At 42.2% G+C, this 24,173-nt stretch overlaps 4 protein-coding genes and 1 long non-coding RNA gene across 6 annotated transcripts; 4 read left to right on the top strand and 1 right to left on the bottom strand.

The window, feature by feature from the left end:
* The first annotated feature begins 1,701 nt into the window (after positions 1-1,701).
* prox3 (prospero homeobox 3) lies at positions 1,702-9,655 on the top strand. The gene is made up of 6 exons (XM_086059587.1): positions 1,702-1,861; positions 4,753-6,240; positions 6,518-6,624; positions 8,038-8,150; positions 8,275-8,380; positions 8,498-9,655. Coding segments are annotated over exons 1-6 (1,989 nt in total). The 5' UTR covers positions 1,702-1,860; the 3' UTR covers positions 8,672-9,655.
* Positions 9,656-9,842: 187 nt separating this feature from the next.
* Positions 9,843-17,247, top strand: LOC147159381 (transmembrane protein 179B-like). The gene is made up of 8 exons (XM_086059593.1): positions 9,843-10,081; positions 10,798-10,921; positions 11,758-11,954; positions 12,029-12,175; positions 12,249-12,327; positions 12,406-15,426; positions 16,839-16,951; positions 17,070-17,247. Exons 2-6 carry the CDS (start codon positions 10,823-10,825, stop codon positions 12,595-12,597), a joined length of 714 nt encoding a protein of 237 aa, XP_085915719.1. The 5' UTR covers positions 9,843-10,081; positions 10,798-10,822; the 3' UTR covers positions 12,598-15,426; positions 16,839-16,951; positions 17,070-17,247.
* A 99-nt stretch (positions 17,248-17,346) lies between these two features.
* LOC147159380 (transmembrane protein 179B-like) lies at positions 17,347-21,232 on the top strand. Of its 2 annotated transcripts, none has more exons than XM_086059591.1 (5): positions 17,347-17,461; positions 19,779-19,978; positions 20,055-20,201; positions 20,275-20,353; positions 20,432-21,232. In XM_086059591.1, exons 1-5 carry the CDS (start codon positions 17,372-17,374, stop codon positions 20,636-20,638), a joined length of 723 nt encoding a protein of 240 aa, XP_085915717.1. In that variant the 5' UTR covers positions 17,347-17,371; the 3' UTR covers positions 20,639-21,232. The 2 variants fall into 2 exon arrangements, with proteins under 2 accessions (XP_085915717.1, XP_085915716.1); XM_086059590.1 differs by lacking the exon at positions 17,347-17,461 and adding an exon at positions 17,698-18,358.
* Positions 19,206-22,511, bottom strand: LOC147159379 (uncharacterized). The gene is made up of 3 exons (XR_015090524.1): positions 22,335-22,511; positions 20,401-20,595; positions 19,206-20,225 (listed from the first exon to the last, which is right to left on the bottom strand). It is a non-coding gene; the product is annotated as an uncharacterized LOC147159379 (long non-coding RNA).
* LOC147159378 (uncharacterized) lies at positions 22,164-23,505 on the top strand. Its single transcript, XM_086059594.1, has 2 exons — positions 22,164-22,566; positions 23,197-23,505. The coding sequence occupies exons 1-2, from the start codon at positions 22,372-22,374 to the stop codon at positions 23,470-23,472; spliced, it is 471 nt and encodes a 156-aa protein (XP_085915720.1). The 5' UTR covers positions 22,164-22,371; the 3' UTR covers positions 23,473-23,505.
* Positions 23,506-24,173: the final 668 nt, after the last annotated feature.

Below are 24,173 nucleotides of genomic sequence, written 5' to 3'. Positions count from 1 at the left end.
TTTAAAAAAAGAAGAAGAGATGATTAAAAATTAGGGGTGTCAGGCGATTATTATTTTTTAAATCATTATTAATCGCATGACTAATCACACATTTTATATCTGTTCTTAATGTACAATAAAAAAAATCTAGGTTTTCATACTGTTGACAAAAGTGGGAAAAATGTTAAACTAATAGAAATAGTCTATAGCCGTCAATGGCAGTGAATGAGTTAATATGACATTTCAACGGGGAATATCGAGTGTTTTTATCATGAGGCACTACAGTAGATTACTTTCGCTTTTTTCTGCGGCCACGCAGTTTTAATGTATGCCATTGGCCTCCCCCTTCATGTGTACGGTTGGATAGAAAATGCAAGAGAAACCGGTCAATAAAGTCAACGAGTGGTATTTAGCCACATGAAAGTAATGTGAGGTAATGTGAGGGGCTCAGCTGCAGAGACAAGGTGGGATTTTGCCCATGTGCATGCGAGTGTGTGCCATCATGCATGTAACAAAGTCCAGGTAGGCAGCAGCCACGGACGCACATGTTGTGGAGTGCCATTTAGGAAATGTATGAAAAGCGAGCTTTATGCTCTCTTCTTGCCATTTCCTGCTCCCCCCTCCCATGTTTCCATCAAGGCCCATCACATTGCCCTGCAAGCAAATCGATGAACATACACTTTATGCCATCTATTGATCCTTTTATGCTCAAACACGCACCCACTTTACAAATTGATGTTATACTGTATCTCTCACTCTGGGGATGCTGTATTTATAAGCCGACACTAAAAGTGGCTGCATGTGTGCATGGACGGATGAGAGGGGATAGTGTTTGAGTAGTTTACATAATATGAGACCTGAGAGAAATGACGCACCATTTAAAGCTTCGGGCTGCACTTTTCTGTCAGCCATTTGCGCTTTTTAGGGGACTCTTTTAGCCATCAATTGCATTCTCGCACACACGCGCGCACACACTGCGCGGTCCTTTGTTATTTAGATCAGATGCAGCCATCATTGACCTTGTTATCTCCTGCCATCCTCCCTCTGCATGTTTTTTTTTTTTCACATTACTCCTATTAATATTAATTGACTGCCTGCTTCCATGTGAGCCCCCCCCACCCCCCCTGAAAACCTCATAAACTCACCCTCATCTGTAGCTGCGTCCATCTTTTGTTCGCCAGCCTTGGTTCCATGACAACTGAGGGCTTTTTTTTTTCAGTGAGTTGCCTAACAGAAGCAGAGGGGGAAGACAATAAACAGGAGGCACTAATGTGAAGGGCAGTGATGACAACATTAATCAGTGGGAGAGAGAGATAATGTCGTTTTTTTTGGGCAACTTCCTGTACTTTTAAGTCAATTATAAGAGTCGAATCTGTACCACATTCTCGTATGCATACTTCGACTTAAGTGTTTGCCACATCTGCCTACACTAATTTACATATAGTGAGGCCAACATGGGCGGGGCAGATTCGTCAAGTGGACATCATCATCATCATCATCATCATCATCAGCAGCAGCAGCATTGGAGCATGATGACACACTGTGCCAGCCGGGTACAGATTGCGTTGGTGAGGGAGGGGAAGAAGTGGATCACTAGTGGGGGCGGTTGAATAATACAAAACAACACGGCCGGAGAGCTGTGGACTCACATGTCCGAGCCCCCCACCCTCCTTCCTCTCTCTCTCTCTCTCTCTCTCTCTCTCTCTCTCTCTCTCTTCTCTCTCTCTCTCTCTCTCTCTCTCTCTCTCTCTCTCTCTCTCGAACACCACCACCACAATCACCGCGGGTGCCAGCTGAGGACAGTCGACGGCGGAAGAGCGCACATCAGCGGACACCTGAGTGGAAAACCTCGGCGAGAGCCCGCTGGAGCTCTCCTGACTGAGTAAGTGTTTTATGTCATTAGAGTTTATTTGTGTTTTTAAAAAAATCAGCTTTTTTTTATTTTTATTACTTTTTCACAAAGCGACATCATCTGTCCAACTGCCAATTAGCCAACACACACACACACACACACACACACACACACACACACACACACACACACACACACACACACACACACACACACACACACACACACACACACACACACACACACACACACACACACACGTGTCAGTATTCCACATACAGATGTTGCCAAGTGTTTTTTTTTTTTTTTTATGATGGCAGGTTTAAACCCATAAATTGTCGTCATGGATGAATTTGAACGTTTACACACACAAAAATGCTAACTTTGATTAGAAAATAAAGTAAAATAGAGTTGTGCGTACATAAGGATGTAAAGTATTTTTGTTTGAAATTTCCCAAGCATGCATCGTGAATAATACACCCCCCCCCCCCCCCCCCCCCCCGTTTATGTCTAATCTAGTGCAACATGGCTTTCATGTCCATTGCTCAGTGTTAATATTTTGGCCAGCTTTGCGTCTGGCTTTAAAAAAGCTAATCTGGCCGGCGCATATAAGCGCATTGGCCTGCCTGCCATCTGGGCGGTGTTATAGCAGGGAAGAGAGGGCATTTGAATAATTGATATTTAGCTATTTATAGGGGGATTATTCTCTTAGTGTTTCACCAGGGGACCCTACATGCTCACTATCCATCCATCCGTCCGTCCGTCCGTCCATCGTGTGCGGTGAGTGTATCCATCTGAAGTGGATTAAGGGTGTTATCAAAGCTAAGTCGGACTATACTGATCACACACACACACACACACACACACGATCGCATACACACGTACGTGGTGTTCTGAGTCCATCTCCCTCCCAGAGGACCATTGACCATTGTTAGCCCTCTCACAAGCCTCTCATGCTGAATTCACTACTGTGTGAATCATCCTCTGTGTGTGTGTCTGTGTGTGTGTGTGTGTGTGTGTGTGTGATGGTAAACACTCTGATCAAACAGTGCTTAACAAGCTGCCTGAACTGATAAGAGGGAGAGGAGGGGATTGCGGGGGTACAAAGGAAGGAAGGAGGGGACATTTGGCGATGAGAAGAGTGAAATGTCACAATTGAACATGTACCTGACTATTCTCCACATACTGTAGGAAAGTAGTGGACTCCACACTTAAATAGTCTTCAAAATAGAGGCTTCAAGCTGTTTATTGCCACGTTTACAAGTAAAGTTTGTATTTAAACCAACCACATATCTTAGCCTTTAAATCCGCTATTCCGATGCTAACGCCGAATAGCATCTACGTTGCGGTGCTATGGCACAAGCCGGCAACACATGCAGACAGACAATATGCTCACAGACGTATATTCTTTATCCTCTGCAAAGAGTGACTAACGTTAGTGCTGTGCTACTGAGCTGAGAGGAGTCGAGACACTTCGGTGAACAGTATATGCGTCTGTATGTGTTACGCTGCCCCCTGGTGGCCAAAGTGGGCACTGGGGAGTTGGGAATTCATGCAGTGTGAAAAAAACGGTTGTTTTCATGTTATGAGATATATATTGATTGTGAACAGCTCCAAATGAAGTATGTGGCAGTTGTGTACTGATGGTTTCTTTAACTCATTTTCTCCCCAAAACGAATAAATACGTTCTATTTTAAATGTTTGAAGTGTCCCAAAGATGTATTTATACGTTTTTTGTAATGTTTTTTTTTTTTTTAATGCTAGAGCATACAGAAGGATATGATGCAGCCCCCATGTTGCAAAAAAGCTGATTTCCCCCACAGTTCTAAACTGATTTGTGAATAATGATGAAACTTAGCTACATTCTAATGCTAATTGCTGCATAACGGAAACTAACAGAAATATACTTTTTTCCTGATGAAAAAAAATACTCAAATCTTTCTTTTGGTAAGTTCCATGTTTTTATAGCAATAGAACACAATATTCTGTGGGCCTTGCAAAATCAGTCAAAATCCAATAAAACAGCCGCGAGCGAAGGGGATTGCTTCAGCGAAAATAGCTGGGAGTGAATGAGTTAATGATGATGTCATTGGCCACTTATTAGGAGTCTAACAGAAACCGGTTTGAACCAGAATATCTTTTCTTTCTTTTTTTGTTAAACGATGCAAGTGCATTGAATTGAACCGAATCGTTCCACCTTGAAATATACCATACGATCGATTCGAATTTTCATCTTAGACGGAAATGGCACATTTACAGTACTGATACGTTCATTGAAATGTATGAAGTGGGGGCTCGTCCGGGAGTTTACTGTGCATTGTAGTTTACTTTGGACACATTTTGGTTCCGTTTGCTTGTAATTTGGCCACTTTTGGGTGTTAAGTATTTTGTTTGTCAATGTTAGTTTAAAAAAAAATTAATATTAGTGAGGGATACTCAATAACACTTTTTACAGATCAATACAAATATGAGTACTAGGGGCGGAACAAAAACAGGTTTTAACCAGAAAATAATTTTTTCTTTTTTCAATTTAAATTGTAAACGATGTACAGAATCGAACCAAATTAAATTGTTCCACTTTAAATATATCAAATGATCTTTCATCGGAGCGATATAAACTCATAGATGAAAATGGCACATTAACAGTATCGACAAGTTCATTCAAATGTATGTAGAATGACAACAAAAAAGTCTTTATATCATACCCTCTGGAATGGAGCCGTACCATATCGAACCGAATCTAATCGAATCTGACCAATTGCACAAGTTGAACCGTCTTTGAATCGTTTCGCGCCCCACGTATAAAAAAACGTATTAAATTGTCTCTTGTGGAGAGATTCAAACCCCTAGCACTTAGTCAAACACAGTTCGCGCCCGAAAACCAAACAATCCTAATTTATGCCCTTGAACTCTCCCCCCAGTGATGGACTCCCCCTCAGACCTCTTCGATGACTCCAACCCGCAAGTCCACCCGTTTGCGCCCCCACTCCTGTCGGCAGAAATGCTCGGAGGGCTTCCGGGTGGAGGTCGGCCTCCTCCGACCGCCTTCAGACCCCTCGGCTTTCCCCTCATCCAGCAACACCTCACCCAGTCCTGCGGAACCCCACGCGGCGTTCAAAACTCGCACCTGGCGGAGGAAAGAAACATGGAGCGAGAAGGCCAGGAGTCGTCGTCAACTGACGACGAGGTGAAGAAGCGAGCGGGCGCCCGCTGGAGTCAGGACTTGGCGAGGGTGAAAAGGATGAAGCTGGAAGAGGGCGGTGCGAGACGCGGCGGGGGAAGGAGGGAGCTGAGGAGGAGGAGGAGAGCGGAGCTGAAGGAGCAGCTGGAGGAGGCCCGGGAAAGACTCCAAGCCCTGCAGGAGAAAGTACTGAGGGCCTTTGGAGAGAGCAATACGGATGAAGAGGAGGTGAAAAGGAGTGGAAATGGAGGCGAGGCGGAGGATGAGGACATCGCTGAGAGGATGTTTGACGAAGAGGAGGACCTTGATGGAGGTGCTCTGGAAAACGAGCCCCTCTCTCTCATTGCCCCTTTTTATAGCTTCAAACAAAGAGAAGAGAATCAAAAAGACGGCGCGAGGACGGGACGGGGGCGAGGAGAAAGTGTGATGGAGGGAGTGGGCCTGTGGTTGGACTGGGATGGGGAGATAAAAGACGAAGACGAGGAAGGGGGGCACAAGTTCGCCCAGGCGTTGAAGCTGGAGCTGGGCAGCGCCGTGGCCAGAGTCATCGACCGCGTCCTTCGTATGTACACCGAGACATCCTGCCCCGAAGCTGGCGAGGGCGAGAATGAGGTGAGAGGAAGAGTGGAGGGAGAGTTCAGAGGTCAGCATGAGAGGCCAGGAGGGAACGATGAAGAGAGCGAAAGACAGCTGCAAACTATGAGCAACCTGCCTCCTCATGGCGCCCAGACCACAGATCTGGCCCTGCCGTTGGTGGCCCAGAAGTCACCTGACCTCCAGAAGACACGCCCCCTCCTTGGCCCGCCTCCACCGAGTCACCCCAACCTCTCTCTGCACCTCCCTCGACCTCCCCTTCTTTTAGCGCCGGCGCCGCAATCCAAGGACCCGTCCTGTGGCCACCCACCCTCATCTTCCTCTTCATCCTCCTCTTCCTCATCCTTCCCAGCCCCTCAACTGGCCTTACCGCTGCTCCACTACTCCATGCAGCAGCTCTTCTCCCGCTCGCTCCACCACCCGCAGATGCCGCATCTCCCCCCGTCGTCCCGCAAGGATTTCCTCAACTCCGACCCCTTTTTGGAGTTCCCCACGCACCCCTCCTTCCCACCGCTGCCCCTGCTCGGTCACCTGGGACCCTCCCTCGTGCGCCACGGCGGCAGAGAGAGGGAGAGGGGCGTGAGGGCAGGGGGGATGATGGACGGAGGGGAGCTTTACCTGGGCACAGGGGGGATATCCTTTTTGTAGAGAAAAATGCGGCATGATTATCTTTGAAAAAACGCATGTCAACATGCAACTGTGCCGCGTGTCATTGTGATGTCATCGAGGGCAATGACATCTGGTTGGTTAAAGAAACAGTCCCCTTGTTGACACACTTGATGTTTCATAGGCCGGCGCTACTGATTCTGAACACGCTGGGCAGATTACGGAGATTGGCATGGCAACAGATTGGGAAAAAAAATTCTGATTGAATTCAACAGCATATCTCCTTAACCAGCCTCGTGTATACACCCAGGAGGGCTTGTCTCCTTGCCACCTGAAGAAAGCCAAACTCTTGTTCTTCTACGCTCGCTATCCCAGCTCCAACACACTCAAGACGTACTTTCCTGATGTTAAGGTGTGTGCGCATGCAGAAGTTCATTTCAAGTTTATCCCAGCTGGCAGCAGTACTCCACACTCTGTACTTAAAAAGAAAAGGCTTGCCAGCGATGCCTCTGCATCTGGTTAGTCTGTCAGTGTGGTTGCTTTAGAGTGCCTCGTTGTCTGCTGGGAGCGTGTGCATGTCACGGAGAGAAGCCGGAAAAGGAAGGTTATTTTTTTTCCTTTTTTTTTTTAAGACTCACATGAGAATCAGCGTGTGGACAGGGCTTCGGACTGCCGCGGTTGCTTTAGAGTGCCTCGTTGTTGCGACGTGGAAAGTCCCCCCACGACTCTGTGGGATATATTCCAGCTATACAGTACAGGGAGTCCTCGAGTTACGTCCTACGCGACCTACGTCGTTTCGACTTTACGGCGCCCATGCCTCGTCTGTGCCACTTTCTTTTTTATTAATTTGCCACAGTAATCACGCCATTTTAAAGTTATTTACAGTTTTGTTGTTGTTACCTCCAGCAACGGACGTCCATCAGCAGGTCGGCTCGCCATAGGGCATGTCACATTTCCGTGTTTAAGTTTGAATTAGCTCCGCTTTGCCGTACGTCAGTGCGGAAACACAAAATATTGTTTCCGGCTCTTCCAGGTCGCGCAAATCTGTTTTTTTTTTGTAATTACTGTACATAGTATTTTCGTGTAAATATCGACTTTAACGGGGAAATCCGAATTAAGTCGAAATTCGGGTTACATCTGAAGCATAGGAACGGGACTCCACCGTAATTTGAGGACTCCCTGTATATTTTTGCAGCTCATACACATGTAGTAATGTGAAGGCAAAAAAAAGCACGTAGGGAAAATATGCTAAACAAAGTAGCATTCGTTTTCCACGTCGTGGACTTTAAAGTGGAAGTCAACCTTAAACATTTCTTGACAATAATACTGTATGTCATATGTGACCTCACAATTCAAACATGACATTCTGATTAATATGACATTTTTGGAATATGAGTTATGAAGCAAAATCCAGCCATTTTCATTTATCTCGGGGGGCGGCCATTTTGCCACTGACTTGCTGTTGACTGAAGTTGGCATCAACGTTGCTCAGGGCTCAGGCAACAACCAATCAGAGCTCACCTGTTTTCTGAAGCGAGACTGTGATTGGTTGTTACTTAGGCAAAATTGATGTCATCTTCAGTCGACAGCAAGTGGCAAAATGGCCGCTTCCTGAGATGGGTAAAAAATGGCTGCATTTTGCTTCATAACTCATATTCCCAAAATTTAATATTAATCAGAATGTCATGATTAGACTAGTGGGGTTGCATATAACATATTATTGTCAAAAAAAAGTTGATGGGTTGACTTCCCCTTTAAGTACAGTAATCAAGTATACGTACTCGGCTCTTCCCTGCCACTGATGTTTCTGTGTTTGTCCGTCCAGTTTAACCGTTGCGTGACCTCCCAGATGATTAAATGGTTCAGCAACTTCCGAGAGTTCTTCTATATCCAGATGGAGCGCTTTGCGAGGCAGGCTGTCCGCGAGGCTCTCACCCGGTTGGTTTGCTTTTTTTTTTTAAATTGTGTACTGTTATTATGATATATCCACCAAGAGGGGAAATGTCATAATGCATTGAAATGATTATTTTGGGGTCTGTGTGTGTGTGTGTGTGTGACCCAGGGATGGTACACCGCGCCTGTGTCGAGAGAGTCAGCTGCGAGTGGGCCGGGATACAGAACTTTATCGCATACTCAACATGCACTACAATAAAAGTAACATCTACCAGGTAAATCGTTGACTTAAATGCTCATATGTTTTGGGAAGGTTAAGCCGCTCATGTTTGTAAATGGGATGGAGAGCAAGTCAGGATTATTTAATTTACTTTTTTTGTTGCTGTTTCCAGGTCCCGGAGAGGTTTATAGAGGTGTCCGAGGTGGCCTTGAGGGAGTTTCACTCGGCCATTTGGACGGGCAGAGACAGCGACCCCTGCTGGAAGAAAGGAATATATAAAATCATCTGTAAGCTTGACAGCAGCGTACCAGATGCCTTCAGACTGCCTGGTTGTCCAGTCGGCTAATTATAATCTTTTTTTCTTTCTTTTTTTTTTAAATACAGTGGTGCCTTGAGATAAAAGTAACTCTTCTTCTGAGTTATTTCAAGAAATGAGCCAAACTCACTTCACAACAAGCATTAGCTTGGCACGAGTGAATGATTTTTAAATGACACGATATAACAATTCTCGCAGGCATATTAAAGCAGCTTACTTAGGAGTCGTAACCGTCTTCGTGTAAGCCTGTATTATGTTTTTGTAAAGTATAATATTTTGTAATGTATTTGTTGTTGTTTAATGGAAAAGCTGGAGATGATTAATGGCATTTCAATTCATTTCAATAGGGAAAGATGGTTTCACTGTTTCCGATCCGTGGTCATGAAACAAATTAAACTCGTATCTCAAGGCACCATTTGTAACACGATATGACCAACATACATGCATGTATAAAGTAAACGTGTTCATTCAGACTCATAAGGTGAGTTTCAACTCTACATTTGATGTTTAAAACCTTACAGGTTTCAGACATGCTGTTTACAATATTTTAGTCCAGTTTTTGTTTTAAATTTAAAGTCTTTTTTTGGTATCTTTGTATGTATTGCAAGACATTTAGAAATTATTGAAGGAATATGAGGCCTGTTCACTGGAACAATATATTTTAAATGGTGTAAAATGACACATGAACGACTTAAATGGGTTCAGTCTGCAGCTATTTGCATTGTGGCTCCTCAATTTGTTTTTGTGAGACTTTATTTGTGACGTATCTTCAAGTGCATGTTTGCTATAGATATATATCTGCGTTTTGAATTGTAATCTGTTGCTTTATATTCCAAATGTACAGTGAGCAATGTATTCTTAAAATCCGTGCCTCATTCAAACACATGCAAAATTGGATGTTTAAAATGAGCATTGAATTAAAAAAAAAAATGTCAGGGGATTTAGTGTGTCAGATATTTTATTATGCTTTTCGACACTTGCATGCAAAATGTTATAATAAAAATACAAATCATACAGTGTTACACAGCAGATCCATTTGAAGCATTACTAAAACCATGACTGGTGCGTGACAAAGCGCCAAAGCTAAAAATGCAATGAAGGAGTAAATTCCCCGGTTGGCACATGACCACACTTGTTTGAAATACTACACCTTGGCATAACTTTACCCCAATTCTCACCACTGTTTGTCCACTTTATCGCAACGCTTGAGAGCAGTGTGTGACCCAAAGCTAATCTCTGTGTATGGCAACCAGTGTTCAAGTGTCGAGCAGTCAGTGTGACCAATTGTTCACATTTTCACACATTTGTGCCGGGGATGAGAAGGAAGGGAGAGTGAGAGAGAGGTTTTTCTCAGTAGGTGATCAACATATGAGTGAAGTCCAGCCAACTAACAACTGGAAAAGGACATTCAATCCCACCAACCTGGACTAAAAGGAAAAGGTCAGTGCACGCTTTTTTTAGGCATCGAGTCGTTTGAAGTAATTGCTCTGACTGTTTTTTTTTAAAACTCTTGTTCAGTCACCTGAAATAGCCATGACCCGAGGATAAATGGTGAAAAAAAATTTACGGATGAAAATAAATTTTGAAACTCACAACGCACTTGGCAGGCCAAGAGTTTTGCTGCCTAACTAATCTAAACTAATCTTGTGTTGTTTGGAGGGGGAAATTTATGGATTTTAGCGGCTAAGTTACTTTGCAGTGCAAGTAGCTAAATTTGTTGCTAATGTTATTTTTGGGACAAAGTTAAAAATTTTGCAGCTACAGTTCCACACAAAATGTCTGTTGTCGTACCACGACTGACCTGTGAGAGGAAGACTACGGAGCGGGGGCTTCCAGACTTGACGGAAGAAGCTAGGCTAATATTTAGCTTAAGGTTGTAAACGAAAATAAAATTGCGGTTGTAAACCGCTTCCCTTCTCATTGGCTGTGCTCGGGATAATTCACCAATTATTTACTTTTTAGCATTGCCCAGGAGGGACGAACAAAAACAAACAAACGAAAAAAATCAAACATTATTTGGGCGCACGGTCAATTACGTCATTGCTGTCGCATAATTTCGACGCACATGGTACAAGCGAACACTTCCGTTTCGCTTTTATTTTGAAGACGCTCGCTGGATGTTTCCTACCTCAATCACGCTGCTCTCACCGCCACAGAGGAGGAGAATTTGTCTGCTGGGTGATGATGGAGCTCAACGGGCTGTTGCTGCTGGAGCTGGTGTTGTACGCCAGCTGCTTCGTCTGCGGGATTGTCACTGCCGCGTCCCTCACCATCGTCCAGGTGACTTGACACACTGATCAACGCACCGTTTACAACTTTAAATTATGCTTCGTCAGCATCCTCTTCCGGTTAAAAGTTGCCTTGATAGAAAGTTGTTAGACAAGCCCACCCAAACCATCCAATGTATCGGTAATATTTCTCTCACCGCAGCATGTTTACTTTTGAAATAAACTGTCTTCACAGTTTGTGTGTCATAACAACCGTCATGGGTTCAGATGCAATCATGTGACCACATGCAGGGTCCTCGTGCCCCATTATGCTGGACCGTGCAACGTCCCACCAGCAGAAAACATTCACATACCGCTGTTTCTCTGCATCTAATTCCATTACTGGCCCGCAAAAGCGGCAAAATATTCGAAACAGATCTCATTTGTAATAATAATAATAATAATAATAATAACCTTATTTTACGTACCACCTTTGAAAACGCAAGTGCTTTGATAAACGTCATAACACGTGGCATATACATATGTATTTTTTTTTTTAAGGGAAGCCCCAGGCAATGCAAGAACCCAACTAAGATAATAAAAAAAAATGATAAATACATTTTAAAACATATTATAGAAAAAAATGTCGAGTTAAAAAAAGAATACAGTACAAAAAAGTAAATATGAAAGAGAAGATGACATCACGTAAAAGTCAGAATGTATGATGTCATCCAACTACAGGGAGTCCTTCGTCCGTATTGTATAGCACCTTCTTTTTCTTTTATTTCCCACGTATTATGACCAAACCAACCACAGTAACATTACAAAAGAAAAACAGCGGTTCCTGCACCTTTACAATTGAGGTTATAAATGTAGGTCAGTGCTTTAATAAACATTGATCTCTTCCAGGGTAATTTTGGAGGCCTGTGCATGCTTTACGGAGTTGTGAGCTACAACGCAACGGAAAGCGTTCTTGGGGTTCAGGTGTCCAGCTCGGCCTCCTTGTGCTACTTTTTGTCGGCTATATCTGTGATGGTGGCTGTGCTGTGCTTTTCGCTGTCCCTGTACTGGTTGTACAACATCTGCATCGATGGTGAAGGTGGCAGGTAATAAAAAAAAAAAAAAAAAAAACTTCTACACTCAAGAACTGTGATATAGTGAAAAACACTGTCCACATTAGTGAACGCAGGGAGCGCGCGTGGATGAACGTGGCGGTGGTCATGTGCGGCGTCTTCCTCTTCTTCCTGCTCATCTCGGGCTGCATGCTCAAGATCGGACGAGATACGCTTTGCAATTCTGTGACGGTCAGCGTTCCCAACATCACCAGGTAGTCTGCGTGCTCACATTTTGCCTAAGGATATTCCAGATTCATGATATATTTACATTGGATGCATATGAAGCTGCGAGGAAGCCCAGACAAAGAAATGGGCCAGTCCAATCAAAGGAGACGATTTCTACTGGGGCCTTCGAAAAGCAGAGGTCAGCATTCTATTCACTCACTGTTATTGTGATTGCATAATGGCTACCTGCCAATCACCTGTCCACTTCCTCTTACAGACGGCCGTGTGGGTCAACTTCTTCTTCTGGCTCATCATCGGCGTGCTGGTCATCATTCAGAGGCGCCGGAGCTCGGGGGCAAAGGTGCTCACTGGGGGTCTGGGCGGGCCGACCGGCGGGCTTTTCAGTGACCCAGGGGTGACGGCTGCTGAGACGGAGCCCTTTTTCAACAACCCTGCAAGGCCTCAGTGATGCGGCGGCGGCACTTTTTTTTGTACTGAATTTGTTTGTTTGCACTTAAACCCATACATATTGGCTGCATAAGTGTTATAGTGTTATATTATATGTATTTAACTCATTCACTGCCATTGACGGCTATAGACGTCAAAAATTAATTTGTACTATTTCTATTAGTTTAACATTGTTCCCCACTTTTGTTAACAAAAGTATGAAAACCTAGAATTATTTTTTTGTATTAGAACAGATATAAAATTTGTGGTAATCGTGAGTTAACTAGTGAAGTCATGCGATTAATTACGTTTAAAAATTGTATTCGCTGACGCCCCTAATTTTGAATAATCTTTTCTTTAAAAAAAAAACATTATTGAAAATATATATATATATATTTTTTAAGAAAAGATTATTAAAAAATTAGGGGCATCAGGCGATTAAAATTTGTAATCGTAATTAATCGCATGGCTTCACTAGTTAACTCACAATTAATCAAAAATTGTATATCTGTTCTAAATGTACCCAAGAAATTATCACTCTGATCAAACAGTGCTTAACAAGCTGCCTGAACTGATAAGAGGGAAAGGAGGGGATTGCGGGGGTACAAAGGAAGGAAGGAGGGGACATTTGGCGATGAGAAGAGTGAAATGTCACAATTGAACATGTACCTGACTATTCTCCACATACTGTAGGAAAGTAGTGGACTCCACACTGAAACATTCTTCAAAATAGAGGCTTCAAGCTGTTTATTGCCACGTTTACAGTAAAGTTTGTATTTAAACCAACCACATATCTTAGCCTTTAAATCCGCTATTTCGATGCTAACGCCGAATAGCATCTACGTTGCGGTGCTATGACACAAGCCGGCAGCACATGCAGACAGACAATATGCTCACAGACGTATATTCTTTATCCTCTGCAAAGAGTGACTAACGTTCGTGCTGTGCTACTGAGCTGAGGAGTCGAGACACTTCGGTGAACAGTATATGCGTCTGTATGTGTTACACTGCCCCCTGGTGGCCAAAGTGGGCACTGGGGAGTTGGGAACACCACAAAGAGCAGTACGATGGCCATCCAATTCATGCAGTGTGACAAAAACGGTTGTTTTCATGTTATGAGATATATTTTGATTGTGAACAGCTCCAAATGAAGTATGTGGCAGTTGTGTACTGATGGTTTCTTTAACTAATTTGCTCCCAAAAACGAATACATACGTTCTATTTTAAATGTTTGAAGTGTCCCAAAGATGTATTTATACGTTTTTTGTAATGTTTTTTTTTTTTTATGCTAGAGCATACAGAAGGATATGATGCAGCCCCCATGTTGCAAAAAAACAGATTTCCCCACAGTTCTAAACAGATTTGTGAATAATGATGAAACTTAGCTACATTCTAATGCTAATTGCTGCATAACGGAAACTGACAGAAATATACTTTTTTCCTGATGAAAAAAAAGACTCGAATCTTTCTTTTGGTAAGTTCCATGTTTTTATAGCAATAGAACACAATATTCTGTGGGCCTTGCAAAATCAGTCAAAATCCAATAAAACAGCCGCGAGCGAAGGGGATTGCTTCAGCGAAAATAGCTGGGAGTGAATGAGTTAATGATGATGTCATTGGCCACTTATTAGGAGTCTAACAGAAACCGGTTTGAACCAGAATATCTTTTCTTTCTTTTTTTGTTAAACGATGCAAGTGCATTGAATTGAACCGAATCGTTCCACCTTGAAATATACCATACGATCGATTCGAATTTTCATCTTAGACGGAAATGGCACATTTACAGTACTGACACGTTCATTGAAATGTATGAAGTGGGGGCTCGTCCGGGAGTTTACTGTGCATTGTAGTTTACTTTGGACACATTTTGGTTCCGTTTGCTTGTAATTTGTTTGAATTTGGACACTTTTGGGTGTTAAGTATTTTGTTTGTCAATGTTAGTTTAAAAAAATATATATATTAGTGAGGGATACTCAATAACACTTTTTACAGATCAATACAAATATGAGTACTAGGGGCGGAACAAAAACAGGTTTGAACCAGAAAATAATTTTTTCTTTTTTCAATTTAAATTGTGAATGATGTACAGAATCGAACCAAATTAAATTGTTCCACTTTAAATATATCAAATGATCTTTCATCGGAGAGATATAAACTCATAGATGAAAATGGCACATTAACAGTATCGACAAGTTCATTCAAATGTATGTAGAATGACAACAAAAAAGTATTTATATCATACCCTCTGGAATGGAGCCGTACCATATCGAATTGCATCGTAATATCCCTGAGTTGAACCGAATCGAATCTGACCAATTGCACAAGTTGAACCAACCGTCTTTGAATCGTTTTGCGCCCCACGTTTAAAAAAAAATTATTAAATTGTCTCTTGTGGAGAGATTCAAACCCCTAGCACTTAGTCAAACACAGTTCGCCCCGAAAACCAAACAATCCTAATTTATGCCTTTGAACTCTCCCCCCAGTGATGGACTCCCCCTCAGACCTCTTCGATGACTCCAACCCGCAAGTCCACCCGTTTGTGCCCCCACTCCTGTCGGCAGAAATGCTCGGAGGGCTTCCAGGTGGAGGTCGGCCCCTTGTTGACACACTTGATGTTTCATAGGCCAGCGCTACTGATTCTGAACACGCTGGGCAGATTACGGAGATTGGCATGGCAACAGATTGGAAAAAAAAATTCTGATTGAATTCAACAGCATATCTCCTTAACCAGCCTCGTGTATACACCCAGGAGGGCTTGTCTCCTTGCCACCTGAAGAAAGCCAAACTCTTGTTCTTCTACGCTCGCTATCCCAGCTCCAACACACTCAAGACGTACTTTCCTGATGTTAAGGTGTGTGCGCATGCAGAAGTTCATTTCAAGTTTATCTCAGCTGGCAGCAGTACTCCACACTCTGTACTTAAAAAGAAAAGGCTTGCCAGCGATGCCTCCATCTGGTTCGTCTGCCAGTGTGGTTGCTTTAGAGTGCCTCGTTGTCTGCTGGGAGTGTGTGCATGTCACGGAGAGAAGCCGGAAAAAGGAAGGTTCTTTTTTTTTTTTTTTTTTTTTTAAGACTCACATGAGAATCAGCGTGTGGACAGGGCTTCGGACTGCCGCGGTTGCTTTAGAGTGCCTCGTTGTTGCGACGTGGAAAGTCCCCCCACGACTCTGTGGGATATATTCCAGCTATACAGTACAGGGAGTCCTCGAGTTACGTCCTACGCGACCTACGTCGTTTCGACTTTACGGCGCCCATGCCTCGTCTGTGCCACTTTCTTTTTTATTAATTTGCCACAGTAATCACGCCATTTTAAAGTTATTTACAGTTTTGTTGTTGTTACCTCCAGCAACGGACGTCCATCAGCAGGTTGGCTCGCCATAGGGCATGTCACATTTCCGTGTTTAAGTTTGAATTAGCTCCGCTTTGCCGTACGTCAGTGCGGAAACACGAAATATTGTTTCCGGCTCTTCCAGGTCGCGCAAATCTGTTTTTTTTGTAATTACTGTACATAGTATTTTCGTGTAAATATCGACTTTAATGGGGAAATCCGAATTAAGTCGAAATTCGGGTTACATCTGAAGCATAGGAACGGGACTCCACCGTAATTTGAGGACTCCCTGTATATTTTTGCAGCTCATACACATGTAGTAATGTGAAGGCAAAAAAAAAGCACGTAGGGAAAAGATGCTAAACAAAGTAGCATTCGTTTTCCACGTCGTGGACTTTAAAGTGGAAGTCAACCTTAAACATTTCTTGACAATAATACTGTATGTCATATGTGACCTCACAATTCAAACATGACATTCTGATTAATATTACATTTTTGGAATATGAGTTATGAAGCAAAATCCAGCCATTTTTATTTATCTCAGGGGGCGGCCATTTTGCCACTGACTTGCTGTTGACTGAAGTTGGCATCAACGTTGCTCAGGGCTCAGGCAACAACCAATCAGAGCTCACCTGTTTTCTGAAGCTAGACTGTGATTGGTTGTTACTTAGGCAAAATTGATGTCATCTTCAGTCGACAGCAAGTGGCAAAATGGCCGCTTCCTGAGATGGGTAAAAAATGGCTGCATTTTGCTTCATAACTCGTATTCCCAAAATTTTATATTAATCAGAATGTCATGATTAGACTAGTGGGGTTGCATATAACATATTATTGTCAAAAAAAAGTTTATGGGTTGACTTCCCCTTTAAGTACAGTAATCAAGTATTCGTACTCGGCTCTTCCCTGCCACTGATGTTTCTGTGTTTGTCCGTCCAGTTTAACCGTTGCGTGACCTCCCAGATGATTAAATGGTTCAGCAACTTCCGAGAGTTCTTCTATATCCAGATGGAGCGCTTTGCGAGGCAGGCTGTCCGCGAGGCTCTCACCCGGTTGGTTTGCTTTTCTTTTTTTTAAATTGTGTACTGTTATTATGATATATCCCCCAAGAGGGGAAATGTCATAATGCACTGAAATTATTATTTTGGGGTCTGTGTGTGTGTGACCCAGGGATGGTACACCGCGCCTGTGTCGAGAGAGTCAGCTGCGAGTGGGCCGGGATACAGAACTTTATCGCATACTCAACATGCACTACAATAAAAGTAACATCTACCAGGGACGAACAAAAACAAACAAACGAAAAAAATCAAACATTATTCGGGCGCACGGTCAATTACGTCATTGCTGTCGACGCACATGGTACAAGCGAACACTTCCGTTTGGCTTTTATTTTGAAGACGCTCGCTGGATGTTTCCTACCTCAATCACGCTGCTCTCACCCCCACAGAGGAGGAGAATCTGTCTGCTGGGTGATGAACGGGCTGTTGCTGCTGGAGCTGGTGTTGTACACCAGCTGCTTCGTCTGCGGGATTGTCACTGCCGCGTCCCTCGCCATCGTCCAGGTGACTTGACACACTGATCAACGCACCGTTTACAACTTTAAATTATGCTTCGTCAGCATCCTCTTCCGGGTAAAAGTTGCCTTGATAGAAAGTTGTGAGACAAGCCCACCCAAACCATCCAATGTATCGGTAATATTTCTCTCACCGCAGCATGTTTACTTTTGAAATAAACAGGCATGTGATTTTTCCGCTAATTCGCGGAATTCCACTTTTTTTATCTCCCCCCCCCCAAAAAAAATCCGATTTCGTCTCTCTACAGCATTCCGTTTTAGTGTTTCCGCAACTGAAATGAAACCGATCTTGCGATTGGCGGAAGTCTCCGTGTTGACCAATAAGAGCGCTTGTTATAAAGGCATAGGCGTATGCCATTGTTTGTTGACCAATAAACGCGCTTGTTATAAAGGCACAGGAGTATGCCATTGTTCATTTCTCAGACGTTTTTGCCGGGTGTTTAAAGAAATGTCCGTGATCGAACGCAAAGATGCTCCGCGAGTTAAGGAAATTGACAAGATCGTAAAAAACAAGTTTCGATGGGACTGGTTAGAGAAGGATATATCTACAAATGTTGGAAAGAAGACTGTGACGAATTTGTTCAGTGACTTTATTCGGAAGATCGATCGTGCCGGGAAAGCGCTTTGCATTTGGTGCCATGATACCATTGACTATGGCGGGAGAGGTTTCAAAGCTCTTGAAAGTCACGCAAAGAGCAAAAAACACGTGAAAGAACTCCAGTCAAGAACAAATTATTCCATCGCTGGAAGTTTCGGTGCCCAAACGAAAACTCCAAAACTTTACGGCCTCCATCCCTTATTGACATCACAATCGGAAGCGGTAATAGAGAGACGTGATCCACCCCAACAACCTGTACCAGTTGCTGACAGAGTCGTGAATTTTGAGGTCGGTGGTAAACGTTTCAAATTAATCGAAATCAAATTTTCGAAAATATTATAACGTAATAAAAATGGTCATAAATATTTAACATGGTTAATCATTGACACAAACTCAAATGAATGCTGCATGTTTGCACTTTTCAGGTTTCAATATGTTGACTATCTTGATGTATGCAGTTACAGAGATGATCTTAGTCAATCCGAATGCATGATTGTGTTTTTACCAGAGCTTGCTGCATGAGGTATTTTATGTTTTTGTTATGCATTATGTATTAAATTAAGAATGATTGATTAAATGATTTATTGCATGGTAAATATATATGATGATATTCTCAGTGATAGTTTTTAAAAGCAAAGGCAGTCCAATGTTTTTGAATGTGACTGATTTTGAGTTGACTAAAACTGCAATTTTATATGGGATAGTTCAATATACATTGAAAATTTATGCTGTTGTTTTGTCTATTTCTTTGTCATCTGAGTGCATTGAAAGTACTCAAAAACACGGAAAACCCATGAGCTCTGGACCTAGCTGAGTGCCCGCGGCCCCCAGACCCCCGGCTAAATTTTCAGATAATTTCACTTTGGTCAAATCACATGCCTGAATAAACTGTCTTCACAGTTTGTGTGTCAAAACAACCGTCATGGGTTCAGATGCAATCATGTGTCCACATGCAGGGTCCTAGTGCCCCATTATGCTGGACCGTGCAACGTCCCACCAGCAGAAAACATTCACATACCGCTGTTTCTCTGCATCTAATTCAATTACTGGCCCGCAAAAGCGGCAAAATATTCGAAACAGATCTCATTTGTAATAATGTGGCAGTAGTAAGGAGCATACACGACTGACTGGAAACACGTCTTTATTAATCAACTGCCAACAATAGAATGGCGAATATTGCGCCAACAAACATTCATATAAAACACCCCCCCTGCTGTATGCCTACTGGGTGAGAGGCATGGTCCTAAAGTCCACCACAGTAATAATAATAATAACCTTATTTTACGTACCATCTTTGAAAACGCAAGTGCTTTGATAAACGTCATAACACGTGGCATATACATATGTATTTTTTTTTTTAGGGAAGCCCCAGGCAATGCAAGAACCCAACTAAGATAATAAAAAAATAGATAAATACATTTTAAAACATATTATAGAAAAAAATGTCAAGTTAAAAAAAGAATACAGTACAAAAAAGTAAATATGAAAGAGAAGATGACATCACATAAAAGTCAGAATGTATGATGTCATCCAACTACAGGGAGTCCTTCGTCCGTATTGTATAGCACCTTCTTTTTCTTTTATTTCCCACGTATTATGACCAAACCAACCACAGTAACATTACAAAAGAAAAACAGCGGTTCCTGCACCTTTACAATTGAGGTTATAAATGTAGGTCAGTGCTTTAATAAACATTCATCTCTTCCAGGGTAATTTTGGAGGCCTGTGCATGCTTTACGGAGTTGTGAACTACAATGCAACGGAAAGCGTTCTTGGGGTTCAGGTGTCCAGCTCGGCCTCCTTGTGCTCCTTTTTGTCGGCTATATCAGTGACGGTGGCTGTGCTGTGCTTTTCGCTGTCCCTGTACTGGTTGTACAACATCTGCTGCATCGATGGTAAAGGTGGCAGGTAGTAAATAAATTTAAAAAACTTCTACACACAAGAACTGTGATATAGTGAAAAACACTGTCCACATTTCTGTTAGTGAACGCAGGGAGCGCGCGTGGATGAACGTGGCGGTGGTCATGTGCGGCGTCTTCCTCTTCTTCCTGCTCATCTCGGGCTGCATGCTCAAGATCGGACGAGATACGCTTTGCAATTCTGTGACGGTCAGCGTTCCCCACATCACCAGGTAGTCTGCGTGCTCACATTTTGCCTAAGGATATTCCAGATTCATGATATATTTACATTGGATGCATATGAAGCTGCGAGGAAGCCCAGACAAAGAAATGGGCCAGTCCAATCAAAGGAGACGATTTCTACTGGGGCCTTCGAATTGCAGAGGTCAGCATTCTATTCACTCACTGTTATTGTAATCGCATAATGGCTACCTGCCAATCACCTGTCCACTTCCTCTTACAGACGGCCGTGTGGGTCAACTTCTTCTTGTGGCTCATCATCGGCGTGCTGGTCATCATTCAGAGGTGCCGGAGCTCGGAGGCAAAGTCTGGGCGGGCCGACCGGCGGGCCGACCGGCGCGGCGGGCTTTTCAGTGGCCCAAGGGTGACGGCTGCTAAGAAGAAGCCCTATTTCAACAAACGTGCAAGGGTTGTCATTCACTGCCATTGACGGCTATAGACGTAAAAAATTCATTTGAACTATTTCTATTAGTTTAACATTGTTCCCCACTTTTGTTAACAAAAGTATGAAAACCTAGAATATTTTTTTTGTATTAGAACAGATATAAAATTTGTGGTAATCGGGAGTTAACTAGTGAAGTCATGCGATTAATTACGTTTAAAAATTGTATTCGCCGACGCCCCTAATTTTTAATAATCTTTTCTTTTAAAAAAAAACATTATTGAAAATATATATATATATTTTTTTAAGAAAAGATTATTAAAAAATTAGGGGCATCAGGCGATTAAAATTTGTAATCGTAATTAATCGCATGGCTTCACTAGTTAACTCACAATTAATCAAAAATTGTATATCTGTTCTAAATGTACCCAAGAAATTATACGTTTTCATACTCTTGTTAACAAAAATGGAAAAAAAAAATTAGCTCATAAAAATAGTTCAAATGAATTTTTGACGTAGCTGTCAATGGCAGTGAATGAGTTAATGAGTTTGGCAAGTGATAAACATAATCAGTGTAAAATTTAAAATGTACATGCTTTTAACTTCGTTTTATTGTTTTCTTTTAATAAATTTTCCACTCAACGTATTCGTTTATTTTGACAGAAAACAATGTTTTGGGCCTGAAGAATAGTGACATTGTCTCCCTCTGTTGGTCAAAACGAAAACTGCAGTTAAGAGGTATTGTGTGAGTGCAGTTTGGCCGTTGCTGGTTTGAATATAATTCATGTTAACTGTTGTTCGAGCAAAACAAAATGTCAATAGCAGGGAATTAAATTTGATGAATACTATATCGACCTAGGGCCAAGTAAATAATACAATTAAATATAAGTGGTTGACAAGAGATGAGTCAACACTTCATAATTTTGCAAAATTTTGAGTGCATTCTAAGACCATTTTCACTCTTACAGTATTTATTTATTTATTTATTTTACCTGTGAGCGCAAACTTGAGGTAATGGTGATATTGACACAACTCACTTTGCAAGCAGCAGTTTGTCAGGTAGTAAATATTCCTCAAAGAGGCTCCCAAGTTATTTGCCAATGCCACCCTGAGTTGAAGTTTACTGTCAAGCGAAAACAAAGAATTGTGTAATGCGTATTTAAAAAACAAAAGTAATATAGCTTTTAGTCTGCTAGCCTAATGCTAATGCTAGCACATCATTGTAAACACCATAGGAATGGCTAATTATTAGCATCCATGTGGCGGTGCTATAACCCTCTAAACAACCGAGAGTTGCACAAACATGCAGCAACACGGGAAGACTAACAATATAACAGCACTCAGTCATATATTCTCTATTCTCTGTGAAGAACAACAACTCATATTACTGCTGAGTTGTGACATCATATTGTCTCTCGTTGGCTGAGGCTCGCATACCAGAATGAGCACAATGTGCAATGGATTGGATGAGAAAGTGTGAAAGGTTGAACAAATTGCAAAAACAAAACAAAAATGGAAACATCTTGTCCAAAATGGAGCGGAAATTTTCTATGTTGAAAGCAGAGTTTTTTTGTTGAATCAGCATTCCGAGTGTCATCATGAAGTGGCGCCGCAGTTCCAGATCAATGGAAATAGACTTAATAAGCTTACAGCTGCCATCTCGCGGCTCCCTTTCGCTCTCTTTTAAACGTCTAATCTCTTGGGATTAACAGACTGCGCTTTTGAGCTCGGAGGTAAAACATACTCAACTCGACGTTGACAGGAGGACGCCATGGGACGAGATGCGGGGAGACGTTCTTCCACGGCCTGAAGAAGCTGCACATTTGAGCTACGTTTATTTTTCAAATACAGCCACGGAATTTCTACAGAGTCGACCAAAGAAAAGAAGCGCTCTGGAGCAGACAGAGGAACATCTGGAAGTTGAGTCTGAAAAGACAAGCACGAGGCTTGTTATAGATCTGACTCTGGAATCCATGGTAAGATAACTATTAAATATTTAAGTGTCATGTTTGAATTGTTTTTGATTACATGTATGTGAACTATCAAAATGTACAATACAGAGTATTAAATACAACAAACGTGCTTAAAGAAAGAAGAAGATGAAGTCCAGCATGTCTACCAGAAAGTAGGATCGGCTTACACAACAGCGTGTCTACGATCGCTAAAAATTGTTAGCTAATTTCAGACAGCCTACCACCGCTCATTAGCACATATTGTAAAACCTCCATAACTTTATTAAACAAACTAACAAAATACACACGTAATAGGCACATTCAACGCACAAACTGGCTAAGTTGAGAAAAGAACTGACGCCCACGTCACTCACCAGACTAAGCACCGCCTTTTAAAGCCACACACATTCAAAGTTACAGAAAATGCAGTGTACATTTTGGGGATGGCGACCCTAAGAGGACGAACTAATACCTACACATGCATACTATGCATTGGTATTGTTGAATAATGCAACAAAATATATCTGATGACTTGACTGACTGTTTGGGAAAGCAATTCTGTTCAGACGAAAACTTTCGATTGTACAATTTTGCCATGAGAGACGCGATCTGGACCATCACCTTGACATTTGAACCATAATCCTTCCTTACCAGGAGATGTCTCAAAACCAGTTTGACTCCGTGACGGTGAGCGTGGAGTCGCTGCTGCGCGACGCCAAGCGGATGCAGACGCAGTGCCGCGAGCGTAGCGAGCAACTGTCGCTGGCCGCCACGCAGCTACGGGTTGAGTCGTCGGCGCTGCGGCAGCAGTGCGAGGCCTCGCAGCTGGACATGGCGCGCATACGGCGTCAGCTGGATGAGCTGATGGAGACCAAGTTGGCCTTCGAGGCCCGCGAGAGGCAAGCGCGCAAACTCAGCAAACAGCTTTGAAGAGGAAAGAAATAAACACTTTTCAAAATGAAACTGACTCTGTGTTTCATTTTTGATATATATTTTTTTAAAGAATGTGAGCACTTTGTTACAGAATGTTTTTTTTTTAAATTTATTTTAAGAAATAGAGTGCTGACTAATGATGTCATCATTTTTCTTCTATCTGATTGGTTGGTCAGATATAAACTTGTAAAAGCCAAATTCAACCATGACGACTTATGTACCAAAATGCATACATTAATACAATTAATAATCAGCATTTATAGTTAAAACTGAAATGACGTACATATTTTATACCACTGATCTGAATATATGACTGGATAGCCGATAGGCCAAGACTTTTGAAGCCACAAGGCCGCCATGTTGCTCCTCCCAAGAAATGTTTCTCGGCATACGATCCTATACATTTACAGTATTGAAATTGGAGAACATTTGAGACAGTACTTAGTAGAAACAGCATGATTTATGATGTTTTAAATTTGTTAAACATAAACAAGAGGACTTCAGACATTTTACAACCTGCCATAAATACATGTATAAATTATATGCTTAATGATGTTTACAGGAGGAAACTTGTATATTTTTTCATTAAAGAATTAGAACTGTAATTCAACAAAAGATGCCTCAAACAAATCTAATATTGGGGTCTAACGAAATGAGTGATTAAAAAAAGGGGGTCTTCAAAGCAACACAAACCGTAC

Source organism: Leptonotus elevatus, chromosome 17 (genome assembly GCF_054856555.1).
Source record: "Leptonotus elevatus isolate MCC_2025b chromosome 17, RoL_Lele_1.0, whole genome shotgun sequence".
Taxonomy (NCBI): Eukaryota; Metazoa; Chordata; class Actinopteri; order Syngnathiformes; family Syngnathidae; genus Leptonotus; species Leptonotus elevatus.
The sequence above is the reverse complement of the archived record's forward strand: the minus strand, read 5'-3'. Positions and strand labels throughout refer to the sequence as shown.

Bases quoted from the DNA above. Each gene is read 5' to 3' on its own strand.
- LOC147159381 (XM_086059593.1), top strand. From the start codon at position 10,823: ATGATGGAGCTCAACGGGCTGTTGCTGCTGGAGCTGGTGTTGTACGCC. The intron at 10,922-11,757 runs GTGACTTGACAC...GATCTCTTCCAG, and splicing joins CGTCCCTCACCATCGTCCAG to GGTAATTTTGGAGGCCTGTG. The intron at 11,955-12,028 runs GTAATAAAAAAA...TGTCCACATTAG, and splicing joins ATCGATGGTGAAGGTGGCAG to TGAACGCAGGGAGCGCGCGT.
- LOC147159380 (XM_086059590.1), top strand. From the start codon at position 17,750: ATGAAACCGATCTTGCGATTGGCGGAAGTCTCCGTGTTGACCAATAAG. The intron at 18,359-19,778 runs GTCGGTGGTAAA...CATCTCTTCCAG, and splicing joins ACAGAGTCGTGAATTTTGAG to GGTAATTTTGGAGGCCTGTG. The intron at 20,354-20,431 runs GTCAGCATTCTA...TTCCTCTTACAG, and splicing joins GGGGCCTTCGAATTGCAGAG to ACGGCCGTGTGGGTCAACTT.
- LOC147159378 (XM_086059594.1), top strand. From the start codon at position 22,372: ATGCGGGGAGACGTTCTTCCACGGCCTGAAGAAGCTGCACATTTGAGC. The intron at 22,567-23,196 runs GTAAGATAACTA...CTTCCTTACCAG, and splicing joins ATCTGACTCTGGAATCCATG to GAGATGTCTCAAAACCAGTT.
- prox3 (XM_086059587.1), top strand. The intron at 6,241-6,517 runs TATCCTTTTTGT...CTCGTGTATACA, and splicing joins TTACCTGGGCACAGGGGGGA to CCCAGGAGGGCTTGTCTCCT. The intron at 6,625-8,037 runs GTGTGTGCGCAT...TTGTCCGTCCAG, and splicing joins CGTACTTTCCTGATGTTAAG to TTTAACCGTTGCGTGACCTC.